This window comes from Diabrotica virgifera, chromosome 1 (assembly GCF_917563875.1).
Source record: "Diabrotica virgifera virgifera chromosome 1, PGI_DIABVI_V3a".
In the NCBI taxonomy this organism is placed as follows: Eukaryota; Metazoa; Arthropoda; class Insecta; order Coleoptera; family Chrysomelidae; genus Diabrotica; species Diabrotica virgifera.
Window position 1 is genome coordinate 76,647,742 of NC_065443.1, and position 16,009 is coordinate 76,663,750.

General features: G+C 33.5%; 1 protein-coding gene across 3 annotated transcripts in view; it reads left to right on the forward strand.

Annotated features, from left to right (window-relative positions):
* Window positions 1–16,009, forward strand: part of LOC114334747 (histone H3.v1) — a 109,029-nt gene that overhangs the window by 79,726 nt on the left and 13,294 nt on the right. For all 3 annotated transcript variants that reach the window (XM_028284836.2, XM_028284837.2, XM_028284835.2), the window contains one exon: window positions 2,823–2,846. In XM_028284836.2, the coding sequence (XP_028140637.1) occupies window positions 2,823–2,846 (24 nt within the window). The remainder of the gene's footprint in view (window positions 1–2,822; window positions 2,847–16,009) is intronic.

Genomic DNA, 16,009 nt, shown 5'->3' on the forward strand with positions numbered 1-16,009 from the left:
AATTAGTTAGCATGACGACGATCTTGGTTTCCATGACGATTATTCAAAACGACTGTTATTGTCTACCGATTTGACTTTCAAATGTTATGTCAAAATAATTTTATTTCATCGAATTGTCGCGTTAATTTCATTAAAACAGGAACACAATAAGATACATTTGAAATAAAATAGTAAATATCACAAGGAAAAAATAAAAAAATATAGTAAATAACATCTAAATATTAGTTTATTGCATGTATTATAATTATTTTAAGGCCATATTAAAATATCTAAACGCGTGCGGAAAAGTAAAACTTTCTAAACTAAAACGCGTGTGCGAAAGTAGACTTTTTGCACGCTTGTAGAAAAAAATACTTATTAGTTTTCTCAGGATTCGAAAAAATGAATCCCATTTAAATAGCATTGAAGCCGAAAGTTCGTACCCATCCCCTTAACTCTAGATAAGTTGCACGGCAATTTTTCACTATAATGCGTCATAAGGTATCTGACTATATTTCTTACACTATAGTGTGACAATAATTGCAACATAATCCGCGATTTCTGAATTTGATTTTCCAGAATTAAAAAACCTAATGATGACTGAACAAATTTTTTTATCGATAACTTTACCTCTACCGATTTAAAATAAAAAATAATATAATTGAACTAATACATCTAGAATATTTGTAAATCTTTTCAGTCCTGTTAAGAAAATATTCTGAAGGACGAATACTGGGATATGTCCCTGTAAGTTGTATCCATATGGAAAACTTTTTTATTATTAATTTTACGAAAAAACGTTATTCTTTATAAAAAGGTCTGCATGGCCCAAAACCCAAGATTCAACCATCAGATATCAAATTTTATGAATGTTATACGAGGTATGTCAAAAAGTTTGAATTTCACTCAAGAGTAAAATAGCTTTATTTTTCACAATATTGAAAATTGCTATTATGAAAAGTTGTTTGGAATTAAAACTATATTCTAATATGCAGTTACATCCTTCTAATTGAAAAAAAATTTTTTTTGAAAAATTATAGATAACTAAATTATTTTTAGTTATTTTAATTCTGATAACTCTTTTATTATTAATTTTGCGAAAAAAAGTGATTCTTAATAAAAAGTTCTGGATGGTCTAAAACCTAAAATACAACCATTTTATATCAAATTTTATCAATTTTATACGAGGTATGTCAAAAAAGATAAATTTAGATCAAAAGTAAAGTATGTACCTTTATAGTTCAGAATATTTTAATTAGAAGGATGTACATAATTATATACTGAAACATAGTTTTTAATTCTTAATAACTTTTCATAATAACAATTTTCGATATTGTGAAAAATTTTACGTATTTTACTCTTGAGCGAAAATCATACTTTTTGACATACCTCGTATAAAATTGATAAAATTTGACATAAGATTGGTGTATTTTAGGTTTTAGACCATGCAGAACTTTTTATTAAGAATAACTTTTTTTTCGTTAAATTAATAATAAAAGAGTTATCTGAATTGAAATAATTGAAAATAATGTTAGTTATCCATAATTTTTCAAAAAAACAATTTTTCAATTAGAAGGATGTAATTGCATACTGGAATATGGTTTTTAATTCCAAACAACTTTTCATAATAGCAATTTTCAATATTGTGAAAAATAAAGCTACTTTACTCTTGAGTGAAATTCAAACTTTTTGACATACCTCGTATAATATTCAAAAAATTTGATATTTGATGGTTAAATCTTAGGTTTTGGACCATGCAGAGCTTTTTATGAAGAATATCTCTTTTTCGTAAAATTAATGATAATAAAGTTTTCCATATGGATACAACTTACATTACAGGGACATACTGTATAACTTAATGTCATTAGTAATTATCTTCTTCTTTTTGTATAGACATGATTGTCTGTTTTTTCAATGTGCCTCCAATAAGTTGTCGTTCCATCGTTTTCCTGGTCTTCCAACTGATCGTCTACCTATTGGGAACCGTGTCTCGCCGTCCTTACTATGGTTGGTGTCATTCGGCTTATGTGGTCATTCCATTCTACTCTTCTCTTTTGTACCCAGTTATTAATGCTCTCCTCCTTGCATCTCCGTCGTATATCTGTATTTCTATCTGTCCCATAGTGTCTTACAGTCGATTTTTCGAAGGGTTTTCATCTCTGCTGTTTCTAGCAATATTTTTGTCTTATGTGTGTCATTATTGGTCTGATGACGGTTTTGTAAATTCTGCCTTTCATTTCTTTTCCCATAGTTTTATTTTTCCATATTGTTTCATTGCACTATTCTCTTGTTCTTCCACTTTTGTTTCGAGCTTTCCATAGCTAGATCGTGTAATGCCTAGATATTTATTCTCTGTCACTTGTTCAATTATCTGATCCTCCAGCTCTAATTTACATCTTATTGGATTTGCTGTCACAAACATGTATTTTGTCTTTTTTGGAGAAATTAACATGTTAGGTTTTCTGGCGGTTATATAACTGGTGCAGCATACGTTGTAAATCATCTTCACTTTGACATATTAGTATTTTATCGTCTGCATAGCAGATTATTTTAAGTTGATTTTCTTACATTTGGTATCCTTTTTTAGTTCTTACTTTTTGTATTATTTCGTCCATGATCAGGTTGAACAATAAAGCATAGGCGTAACCAGGGGGTGTTTCGGAGGTTATAACTCTCCCCCCCCCTATTGGGATGTACTTTAAGCTCTATATGCGTAACACCATTACTATTCCATACCCCCCAGCGACCCTCCAGTAGTTGTAACCCCCCTCTTGGGGCCATCCTGCTTACGCCGTTGCAATAAAGGACTAAGAAATTACTAATTATGTATTATCTATTTTCAGATCTCCCATGCAGATACCTAAGTCGTAAGTATTCTTCGGAATATTTTTCTATGTGCAATTATCCGTTATCAAAAATGCGTTGTTAATTATTTTAAGTTAGTATGTCAATAAACTATTAAAAATAGCTATTATATAAAGATTATCAATAACAACTCTGAGCCACATGGATTGTTTAATAGACCATCATACGCGTTACGTTGATCAGGAAAATAGAATAATCAACACCGATTGTTCTTATTGACCACGGTACATCATTTTTGTCTCACCTCTATTATGGAACGATAATGAATTACAGCTCTGAGCTACATTGTAGACTATTTAGTAATATATCATACGCACTCTTTGTTGGTCACTGCACAATACCCGTTTGCATATCGCGGATATTATTTGAAGTTGATATGAACAGGATATTTAGAAACCAATGGAGAAATCATTGGTTCCTAAATGGTCTTATTATCACTGATATGGATAAAATGTACAAGGGAAAACAATTTACAGTTGAGTCCACGATTCTTTACCCGTGCGTCATTAATACTTGCGAGATAAAACACATACTTTTTATCTAGCATCATTCTCTACCACTTATGAAACTAAATACAAACCAGCTACCGCCTGTTATTAAGTAATAACACATGTTATTTTTATGAAGGCTATAGACTCTATACATCTAAAAGAGATATGTACAAAAAAAGACGGTTGGGAATGTTTTCAGATTTTAAGTACAATTTGTGACGTTTCTGGTTTGTTTACTTTTGTGGCTGTCAGTCTGTTGAATTTTTTGCTGTTTTTTGTCGAATGCATTTTGAAGTTTTTTTTATATTACACAAACAGTTGTTTTCACAAATAATTTTATATTGGAGTTTGAAATTTTATGGTAGGTCTATTTTATTTTGCCTTTCATTTTTACAACATACAAAGCTAACCTCATTCACACAGTTAAGGAATGGTTGTGTATAAGTTTTCGCCAAGTGAATAAAATGACAAAAAGAAAATATGAATTATATTCTTCTGGCTAATTGGCTCGGCCAAGGCTATCAAATTCACACAAAAAAAAATATATTCTTTATAAATTGTTTATTTTTTTATTAATCACTAATGATATTAAAATAATTTATTAAGCTACTTCAAATGTAGCTGTAATTCTGCACCAAAATTTTAAAGCAAAACTTACATTTGACATTCTATTTATTTGATAACTAACGTCAAATTTTATAATATAACCCATGATCGGAGCAGTAGCTACTGTCTGTCACTTGCTGTTGCGTGGAGTAAATTTCCGACTTATTTCGTATGCCTTAACACTAGAAAGTCGGGGGGGGGGGCCAATTTGGCCCCTGTTGCGATTTGAAGTTATTGTAGTTTTTTTATTTGAGGCAATAATTTAGCAATAATTTGAGGCAATAATATTTAGCACAAAAAAATATTGTTTACTAAAGTTATTAAATGGTTTTTCTAACAAATCTACCATAGAAGTCTAAAGGGGCCAAATTGGCCCTGTGTAAGTTATTATCGTTTTCTGGGAAATTCGACGAGCCTTTCTTTCAAATTCCTGTCGAATGGGTAAAATTATATTTATGTATGTTTATTGTAAATTGTATACTGGTACTGATCATCTACGTAATAAAAATAAAATTGTTGGTGAACACAATTAAACACAAAGATACAATTGTGGGTGTAGAGGACCAAATGACGCGTCTTTATACTACAAAAGTAACTTCAAGACGATGGCCTATGTACGTGTTTGATAATACTCTTGACTTGGAAGCAATAAATGCATGGATTATTTATAAAGAAATAACTGGAAGTAGACTCAGTCTTTGTAAGTTTATTATTCGGCTGTGTGAAGAATTATGGGCCCCATACCTTGCCTCCCGAAATCTGGAACTACGCCTAGCAACACCAGGTCTACCAACAACTATCACTGTTACTATCCAAAAACGACAAAAATATTTTGTAAAGGAAATCATACTTCCAATCATTGCCGCGGCTGTAACAAGGCAATGTGTGGCAAATATCAAAAACTGCAAACTGTATGGTGTTCCGAATGTTTTTGATAGGCAGCGAATGTGTTAAACAATGAAAGTAAAAAATAAAATCAGATTCTATAGTCTAGAGTAGATTTAATTTCTTTAAACTGAGTTTTAATTGATTAAAGAACGTGGGGCCAAAATGATCCCTTCCGGCTTTCTAGGTAGGTAAGCTAAGCCCGACTTTCTAGTGTTAAGGGGCTATCTTAGTGTAAAAGTACGAAATTCATATACTTTTTAGAGTACTTATACGCTCTGAGCTTCGCTGGTGTCGCTCCTAGCGGTTACTAATTCAACTTTTACCGGTAATTTTTAAATTTATTATTTAATTGTTATCGCTTAATATTTACAACGCAAAAAAGTAATTAAATTGTAATCGATTTTTTTAAGATCATTTTGACGTTCTATTGATAAAATATCAATTTCTTACTTCGGATACTTTGACAATAATCGTGTAGAGGGCGCTAAGATTATAATAGATTATTTATAATTAGATATTACGGAACATTAAAAAAACTTAAATTCAGTATTTAAAACGTAAGTATATTTAAAGTAAAAATATATACCACAGCTTTGACCAACTAATATTGTTTATAATTAATGTTTTTAATTTTAATTTTAAATTAATCACTTTGACATTTATGTCAAATTTCCGGTAAACGTTTACAAACTTGTCACTACTGGCGTTCGCGAATTTGTAAATATCCCCTCTACGTACGAGCTCACAGCGTATAAATATATTAAATACCAATTGTTTTGAAAATTTGCATGAGCATTTATTATAAACAGAAGCACATGTAAAACAATTTTTATAACAAAAATATTGAAAATTAAACGAGTTATGCGCCATCTACTAGCACCGTGAAAATAAAAACGTGGCTCCACTGCTGCAGTGATTGGGACTAATATACATATATCCTGAAACATAAAGTTTCAAAGTGATTATTGAAATATAAGTTATTTCCTATACCATCTACTAGGATTTTTGAAAAATATTAATTAAATTAGCTAAAATATTTTCAGTTTCAAAACATCGAAGTAAAAAGCGAAACTAAACAAAAATATCGGAGAGGACCACAAAAAATCAAGTGGTGGCTGCTGAAAGATGAGAAAGAAGGTCTATTCAGGAGAAGAATAGTAGAAAAAATATGTTGGAACATGAAAGGAAGCCCTAATACAAGGAGAAAAATGGCCAGTAGTATTAGAGAGACTGCCATTGAAATACTTGGGAAAACGTCAGGAAAAAAGTTTGAGGATACAGAGACTTGGTGGTGGTCAAACGAAGTACAAGGAAAAATAAAAGAGAAGAGAAAATTATATAAAAAGTGGCAAGAAACCAGATCCGACACAGATCTTCAAAACTATATGGTGGCGAAAAAGGAAGCGAAAGTAGCAGTAGCAAAAGCCAAAGCAGAAGCGTATTCAAACCTATACGATCAACTTGATACCAGGGAAGGCGAAACGAAGATATATAAAATAGCCAAACAGAGAGCAAAGAAAGCAAAAGATTTTAATCAGATTAGATGTATCCGAGATGAAAATAATAAAATACTAGTTCACGAAAGGGATGTCAAAAAGAGATGGAGAAAGTACTTTGACAGCTTATTAAATGAAGAATTTGACAGACAGCCTGTAGAGTCAACGGAGACAGTAGCAGCAATGGTCACCAAAATAACCAACGAGGAAGTGGCTCAAGCGCTTCAAAAAATAAAGAAAGGAAAAGCGGTAGGACCAGATGATATTCCTGGGGAAGTATGGAGAGTATTGGGAGAGACAGGAACAAGGTGGCTAGCAGGTCTATTTAATAGAATTATGGAAGTCGGACAAATGCCAGACGAATGGAGAAGCAGTATACTGGTACCTGTTTACAAAAACAAGGGAGATATACAACAATGTACAAACTACAGGGCTATAAAACTGCTTAGCCACACCATGAAAATATGGGAAAGAGTAATTGATAGACGGATACGTGAAGAGACCGAAATATCCGAGAATCAATTTGGCTTTATGCAGGGTAGATCAACAACAGATTCAATTTTCATTATAAGGCAGTTGATGGAAAAATACAGGAGTAAAGAAACAAACGCTCATATGGTATTCATTGATCTTGAGAAAGCATATGATAGAGTTCCTCGAGAGATTCTGTGGTGGGCACTCAATAAGAAAGGAGTCCCTGGTGAATATGTAAAAATTGTGAGGGATATGTATGAGGGGGTAACGACTAGTGTTAGGACAGGTGTGGGAGAGACTGATAAATTTCATGTGAAAGTAGGATTGCACCAAGGCTCTGTGCTTAGTCCGTATTTATTCTCATTAGCTTTGGACCAGATAACAGCGAAACTACAGGGTAACATTCCATGGTGCTTAATGTATGCTGATGATATCGTGTTAGTAGGAAATGGTGAAAGAGACTTAGAACAAAAACTGCAACAGTGGAGACAAGCTCTGTATGAAAAAGGTTTAAAACTTAGTAGGACAAAATGAGAGTATTTGGAATGTTAATTTAAAGATGGAGCTACTACAAATAAAATGGTATCTTTGGATGGTGAAATGATTGTGAAAAGCAATAGTTTTAATTACCTAGGATCGGTATTACAGAGTAATGGAGAAATAGATGGAGATGCATGCAGCAGCATTAGGGTTGTCTGGATGAAGTGGAAAGAAGTGAGTGGTGTGTTGTGTGACAGAAAAATTCCAATGAAGCTGAAGGGAAAATTCTATAAAACAACCATAAGACCGGCTATGTTGTACGGAACTGAATGTTGAGCAGTGAAAAAGAAAGAGGAACAACGAATGCATGTGGCGGAAATGAGAATGCTTAGATGGATGGGTGGAGTGACAAAGAAGGATAAAATTAGAAATGAGTATATTAGGGGAAGTCTAGATGTGGCACCAATTGATGCCAAAATGAGAGAGCATAGGTTAAGATGGTTTGGTCATGTTCAACGTCGAGACGTTAATCACCCAATACGAAGAATACCTGAAGTGCAGATTCCTGGAAGTAGTAGGAGAGGAAGACCAAAGAAGACCTGGGGGGAGACGATAAGGCAGGACATGTTGGTAAAGGGGATTGACATTGATATGACTCAAGATAGAATTGTATGGAGAAATGCAATTAGGGAAGCCGACCCCGCATAGGGATAAGGCAAAGAGAATAATGATTTTCAGTTTCAAAACCCGCCAAATTGACATTTTTTATCCGATCAAAAAACCCGTAGTTGATGGTATAGAAAATAACTTATATTTCAATAATAACTTTAAAAATTTATGTCTCAGGATCTCTATTAGTCCTAATCACTGCAGCAGTGGAGCTGTGTTTTTATTTTCACGGCGCCAGTAGATGGCGCATAAATCGTTTAATTTTCAATATGTTTTTATAAAAATTGTTTTATAAGTACTCCTTTTTATAATAAATGCTCATGAAAATTTTCAAAACAATTGGTACAGCATTTTTTATTTTAGAAATTCCCAAAAAAGTATATGAATTTCGTACTTTTACACTAGGATAGCCCCTTAAACTTTAAATGATGACGCACGGTTAAAGAACCCTGGACTTCAGTGTATTGGGGAACTGTGTATTAATAGAAGGACCGATTTAGAAACTAAAGAAGTAGTGACAGGACCTGATATAACCCAGTACATACATATAACAAACAGTAATGACACTCTGCGACCTTGATGAAGTCACGCATTTTTTTTTCGCGCAGCTAGATTGCGGCGAGAAGTCGCAGACCTCACTGCGCTTCTGCATACTTTCAACTTGAAGGTTGGACTGGCAACTCAGGTGCGTAGTAGCACAATTGCAATAGGGAACTTGCATAAATTTTTAAATATTAAAATAATATTAAAAAACATAAGGTAACATGATCTTAAAACGCTTGCATGCGAAAAAAACAAATATTTTTAACCCGTGCGCTAATTACGACGCTTTGAAAATGCTGTAAAATTCAAATATCTTAGGACGCTCTTGAACGTCCTTCTATTGGTCTGACGTCACCGACCACGGTCAACCGGGCTAGCAGTCGGAAACAACGCGATTAGGGTAGGTATTACGGGTATTATAGTGTATATTAAATTTTAATCGTATTTAAATGAAAATTACCAGTTATTATTTGTATTCTTGCATAGTTCTACAATCAGTTTATTTAGTTTCAAAGTGAAATTTATAAATATTTAGAAATTACTAATGTTTTTATAACGTATAAGTACTATTACTCACGAGGGTTTTTCAAAAGAAAGCGATTAGGTTATAGGTCTGGATCCCGCGTATGAAAAAAAAGTTGATTAATAGCAAGCTGAAAATTTGTTAATAGCTTAAGGGTGTCTAGTCGGACAAACTTTGATCTATAGGAACATTGGAACAGGGGAAGTTTTAATTGTGGAACAGGTTAAAAATTTGGAACGGTCAGACCACGAAAACGTCACATGTCTTTTGTCCGACAGAACTAACTTCCAATTGATTTGTTACCCTTTCATTAAACTCTCATGCAAAAATCAGGCTGCTATTTATCACCAAATGGGAATTATAATGAGTGGAACACGTAGAATATGTCAAATGACAGGAATGATGACAGGTGATAAATAGCAGTCTGATTTTTGCATGAGAGTTTAATGAAAGGGTAACAAATCAATTGGAAGTTGTGTCGGACAAAATACATGTGACGTTTTCGTGGTCTGACCATTCCAAATTTTTAAACAGTTCCACAATTAAAACTTCCCCTGTTCCAGTGTTCCCATATATCAAAGTTTGTCCGACTAGACACCCTTAAGCTATTAACAAATTTTCAACTTGCTATTAATCAACTTTTTTGTCATACGCGGGATCCAGACTTATTATTCTGGGGATTGTATAGTACATTTTAATCGTCTTTAATTGAAAATTCCTAGGTATTATTTATATCTTATATATTGTAAGCAGTTCCCCAATCAGCTTAGTTTCAAATTGAAATTGATAAAGTTGAGTGCTACTTTGTAAAGAGTTTAAAACGCATAATATGACGGACGAGGGGTTTTCAAAAGGTCAATCTGACATCTTACCTACCGTTGATGTCTTCATGGTGGCAAATTTTATAAAAAGTAGTGAAAGCTATTCTATTGGAGAAATGCGAGGTGTTAAGGCAAATAAGTAAGTATTATTAATAAGCATGTTTAAACCGTTTATAACAATAGTTTCGTATCATTATATTATAGTATACAGTTTACCCCGTGGGTTTGATCTACCCCTAATAGAAGGATTTCGTATATCCTGGAAAAGATTACGGTGTAATTTGCATAATAATAAAGAAACTAAATTTTTATAAAGTTTATTATATTTTATTGTAAGGTTTTTGTTTTCCATTTTGATAAAGTATATTACACACTAAATACAATAACATAAATACCGAGTAAGCAGCACAGTTATTCGACACGCACAACTGGCAATAGCAAACTGCATTCAATGCAATAGCCAACCGAACGGGCGAACGATACGAGTGGTCTGTGACGTCAGACCCCAGCTCGCGCTTTTGAAGTTGTTTGAAACGGAAATTTTGGGCGTGGAACTATTGGGTGCGTTCGGACGACCATAGCGGCTGGCTGCCAGCAGAAATCGGCTGAGTGGTTGCATCCAGCCGTGATAGGGAAAGCTTAGTAAATCTCTCAGCGGCTGGCTTCCAGCGGTGACGTCTGACAGCTACTGCTGGCTCAGCTGTCCAGCCGCTGTGGTCGTCCGAACGCACCCATTATCAGTTGTTGTACGTACATTATTCATTGTTAAGACGTAATATTTTGAATATAACATTTTTAAACATAAATTAACAATTTTATGCAAAAAAATTTTTTAGTCCAAGTTCCCTGTTGCAGCTGGTTTAACCTTGTACATTCGTTTTAATATGTTGTCTCTTGAAGGTATTGGAACTACTGAGATCATTCAGAGATTTGATAATTTACTTGACCTACTTAATTCGTCTAATATGTATTTCTAAACCTAAGCCCTACAATAGGGCTTTTAGTAATTCTGATGATGACCAGAAAGATTTTTATTGAGTCAGTCCGGTCATAACTTTTCACCTCAGATGACAGATAAGATAGCTGCTTCTACAAAACGAGAGTTCAAAAACTTTAAAGGCGCCGATGAGATTGTCACTACTGTTTGTTTTTAATACTGTGATATAACTATGGACCAAGTAGAACAAGCAGTAAGATTAACAAAGAGTAGAAAAGCGACGAGATCAAAAGAAAAACTGAATCAAATAGTGAAGCTCTTCGAACGTTCAGGTAAAATATCCCTCCTTCATATTTTGAACAAAATTTATGGGACTGGCTATCTACTAACGGATTGGATGCTGTTGACTTTGGTGACGATATCAAAAATCAGTGACACAAAAATCAACCAAATGTATTTCTGTTTGTATTGTTTGACCAGTATGTATTGCCGTATTTATATAGTTGCCTACCTTCCGAGTTAATCTAGATTTGCAGATGTAGCTAGTAATAGTATACAGGGTGATTGATTAGTGGGGCAAAGCTCAATAGATCCGCTATAGTAATAGATAGCAATAAAAGTTAATAACAAAAATTGTAGCCAACTTTGTTGCCAATTGTTAGAATGTTAGAGGGTGTTCAATAACACAGTGGCAGACCAAAGTTATGTTTTTTTAAATGGAACACCCTATTTCGAAATTCTGTTAACTTCTCCATCACTAAAATATAAAGGTTTGTTATGTTATACAGGGTATTTACAAAGTTATAACCAATTTTATATGAAAATCATAACCTGTTCAACTGCCTGTATAAATAAAAATAAGGAAAACAGCAATGGTTTATTAATGCCATATTTTTTAACGTATTGTGAAAATTTTCAAGAATTATTGATATTGCTAATTTTCTTTATATCAAATACAGGGTGAGTCAAAACGCAAGTACATTATTTTATCAGTAATTTTAAATGGAACACTCTGTATTTTATATCACTATTGAAAAGTTCCATTACCATACTTTAATTTTTAGGTAACATTCCTTCTTCTTCTTCTTCTTCTTCTTCTTCTTCTTTTTGTATAGACATGACTCTATTTTTTCAATGTGCCTCTAGTAAGTTGTCGTTCCATCGTTTTCGTGGTCTTCCCACTGATCGTCTTCCTATTGGGGAACCGTCTCTCGCTGTCCTGACTACCTTATTTGTTGTCATTCCATTCTATTCTTCTGTTTCTTAGGATTTGCATCTCCGTCGTATATCTACTTCTAGCTCTGTCCCATAGAGTCTTACCATCGATTTTTCGAAGGGTTTTCATCTCCGCTGTTCCGAGCAATCTTTTTGTCCTCTCTGTGTGGGGTCGTGTTTCTGCCGCGTCATTATTGGTCTGATGACTGTTTTGTAAATTGCCTTTCATTTCTTTTCCGATATTTTTATTTCTCCATATTGTGTCATTCGGGCAACCTGCGGCTCTGTTTGCTCTATTCACTTGATCTTCCACTTCTGTTTCGAGTCTTCCGTAGCTAGATAGTGTGATGCCTAGGTATTTAAATTCCATCACTTGTTCTATTATCTGACCTTCCAGCTCCAATTTACATCTTATTGGATCTGCTTTTATAACCATGCATTTTTTCTTTTTTGAGGAAATTAACATGTTAAATTTTCTGGCGATTATGTTGAATTGGTGCAGCATACGTTGTAAATCATCTTCACTTTGAGAGATTAGTATTGCATCGTCCGCATAGCAGATTATTAAGTTGTTCTTCTCCCATTTGGTATCTTTTTTTAGTTCTTACTTTTTTTTATTATTTCGTCCATGATCAGGTTAAACAATAAAGGACTCAAGGAATCCCCCTGTCTTATCCCATTGCCGGCTTCAATTGGGTCAGTTAGTTCATCTTCCTCTTTTACTTTTATTGTGTTGTTCTGGTAAATGTTTTCTATCGTTTTAATTATTCCCAGAGGTACCTCTCTCTAGTATAACAAGTGGATAACGTCCTTTAATGTGACCCTGTCAAATGCTTTCTTAAGGTCCACGAAACATAAATATGCCGGTTTGTTGTATTCCAACGATTTCTCTTGAACTTGCCTCATTAGAAATATAGCGTCAGTGCATGACCTTCCCGACCTAAAACATTGTTGTTCTTCTGCTAATGTTATAATTTCATTCAATTTGTTTGTTATCACTTTTGTTGTTAATTTTAATGTTGTGTCTCCTTTTTTGAAGAGAGGTATTAGGATGCTTGATCTCCATTCTTATGGTATTCTGTTTTGTTCTATTATTTTTTGTATTAGTTTTAATAGTTGTTTAGTTAGATCTTGTCCTCCGTACTTTAGGAGTCCGTTCGATATTCTGTCCTCTCCTGGAGATTTTCTATTTTTTAATTTTCTTAATGTTACCTTTACCTCTTCCTCCTCGATGTTTATTTCTTCGTTTGTTGTAACTTCAGGTGTTGGTGGTTTATTATCGTTGTTTTTAGCAAATAGAGATCGGAAGTAGTCTGCCCATGTTTCCTTCTGAATGTGTTTCGCTTTTATTAATTCGTTCATCTCCTTTCTTTGCCCTCTGATCATTCTCCATACTTCTTTTTGTGTTCCGTAGAAGTTGTGTTCCATCTGTTTTGAGAAACTCTGCCAGTGCTCCCTTTTTATTTGCCTCACTAAAGTATTCGTTTCGTTTCTGATTCGTTGGTAGTGGTTGTATGCCTGTTGTGTTTGTTTTGTTCTGTATTGTAAAAAGGCTTTCTTCTTTTCTTCGCATTTTATCTTAACTTCCTCTTTAAACCACTGGGTTTTCTTATTTAATATGTGAATATTCGTTACTTTTCTCTCTCCAAGTGATTGATTTTTGTTTGTGTTGGTGCTGCCCTCTTAGGTGTGAAATATTTCATAGTGATTCCTATTTTACATAATACTAGGCTATGGTCGCTACCTACATCTGCTGAGTTGAGATAACATTCCCTATGTCTAAATTTATTAGCTTTCGAGATATTTTCATTTTTCAATGGACCAGTAGCGTGGCCACCCAAATCCCCAGAATTTAATAAACTGGACTGATTTTTTTGGAGTTACGTTAATAATGAAGTTTATAAAATACCTCCAACAACAAGGGATGAGATGAAAAATAGAATACAAAGTGTATTTCTTAATGTTGTTCTGAAGCTATTTCCTTGTGGTATTTATATGATTAACTATTTAGATGGGAAATAAACCACTTATTTTTATATAAGTGGCTTATTTCCCATCTAAATAGTTAAAGTGTATTTCGATGTGTTAATTTACAAATGCTTCGTAGAATAAGTAGCTCATTCAATGATCGTTTTTAGACGTGCATAAATGTGTTACTGCTGTTTCACATTATAAGAATTTTGAACGTTCGAGGGATTTCTCGTGCCGTAGTTTTGTCGCACTTGTCCTTTTCACACAATAAGAATTGAGTCGCACGAAGATATTTTGCTGTGCTGTTTGGTATATTATTTTTATTTACACTTTGTGGCTGAGGTAGGTACATGATACGATGTCGTATATGTATCATTACGATGATCATTACAAATGGGTATTTTTTGTCCATACTTTTGTCCTAATGTACTGTAATGCGTATTTAATTCATTTGCAATTTCTATTTTGTCAGTTATTATTACTCATGTTTTTAATTAAAAGCCTTAATTTGTTTTTATAATCGTTGTTCCACTAAGTTATTTGTGGGATCTTGGATTAGCTCATCTAATTAGCTCATACAATATATGTAATAAACTATTCTAAATGGGAAATAAGTCACAATTGAACTAAAAAAATGATTTTATTAACGTTTCGACATCCGATTTGGGCGTGCAAACGTTAATAAAACTATTTTTTAGTTAAATTGTGGCTTATTTCCCATTTAGACTATTTTATTATAAAAATTCCACAAGGAAACAGCTTCAGAACAACATTACAATCTATGTTTTTCATGTAGATAATTTAAAAGACCCTCTGTCATCCATTCATTTTTAAATGTTGTTCCCCTCGTTTTAAATGTTGTTTTTAGATATTTTCACACAAGGCGTGACCGCCGCCCTACTCCAGTTTCCACCGAGTTGTTTACCCTATAAAACTAAATATAATTTCATAGAATAAAAGGTATATTTTATATGGAGCAAAATCAAATTATAGCGTTGTGTTTACTTTATCGTCGAAGAAAGAGAAATAAGAGGAACCAAATTCATTGGGTTCATCCTATTAACACAAAAAGATACGATTTACATATTTTTATATTCACACATATTGATGGAACACCCTCTATACTCAACGTTAATTGCAATTATGTAAAATAAAGTTTATTATAATATACTTATCAGTTTTAATTACTGTTGTTATCATTAACATATAATTAATTTTGCTGTACGTATAAAATGTGTTTTTTTCTTTATCACCTAATTCGTCAAATTAATTAATTCCAATTAACCAATTCACCATTCCAAGCATTTCTCGTCAAGTTTCTATCTTTATATATTTTATCATTTCAATGAACAGGTCTCGCTTCAATTAATGTTATTAATATTTCACTATCAATCTGAGATATCATAATATAAAGTATATGCACCTACTTTAAACAGCCACAAAGTGTACATGAAAATAATCTACCAAACAACCAAAGAAACTACCTTCGTGCGACTGAACGACAGTATCATATGAAAGGATGCATTAAGTCCCCTATGCTACTGGGTGCGTAAAGATGGCACGGCTGCCGTCTGTTGTTGTAAGCGAGGGACGGCATAAACACGGCGACTTCACCGAACGTTCTAGTCAGAAAGGCTTCATATGATTACATGCGCCACCATTGGAATGTCGTCGTGCGTTCTAACGCTGTAACATTTTTTTATATACTAGGATTAGTTAATAATTAATTTACCCGTTGGATTAAATTTTAAACCCACTAGTACTCATTACGGGTACGCCTATGGCCGTTTTCGTAAATAACTACCCCTGGCTAATTTTATTACCCTAACGGTAGAATTAGCGGTATTGGCAAGTTCGTTGTCGGTATGGCAAACGCAAATAACTGGAGTCTATTATTATAAACAGAACCATTCTTTTATTGCAGCTTTGCGAACACAATGTTTTGGAAATAAACCTTGCCCTTATTTTATATAGCTCTTGCTATTGTTATCTGTTTCGCATAGAAACCTCCCAAAGTTTACTAACATTCCGTTAGGTATTCCATTCTATTC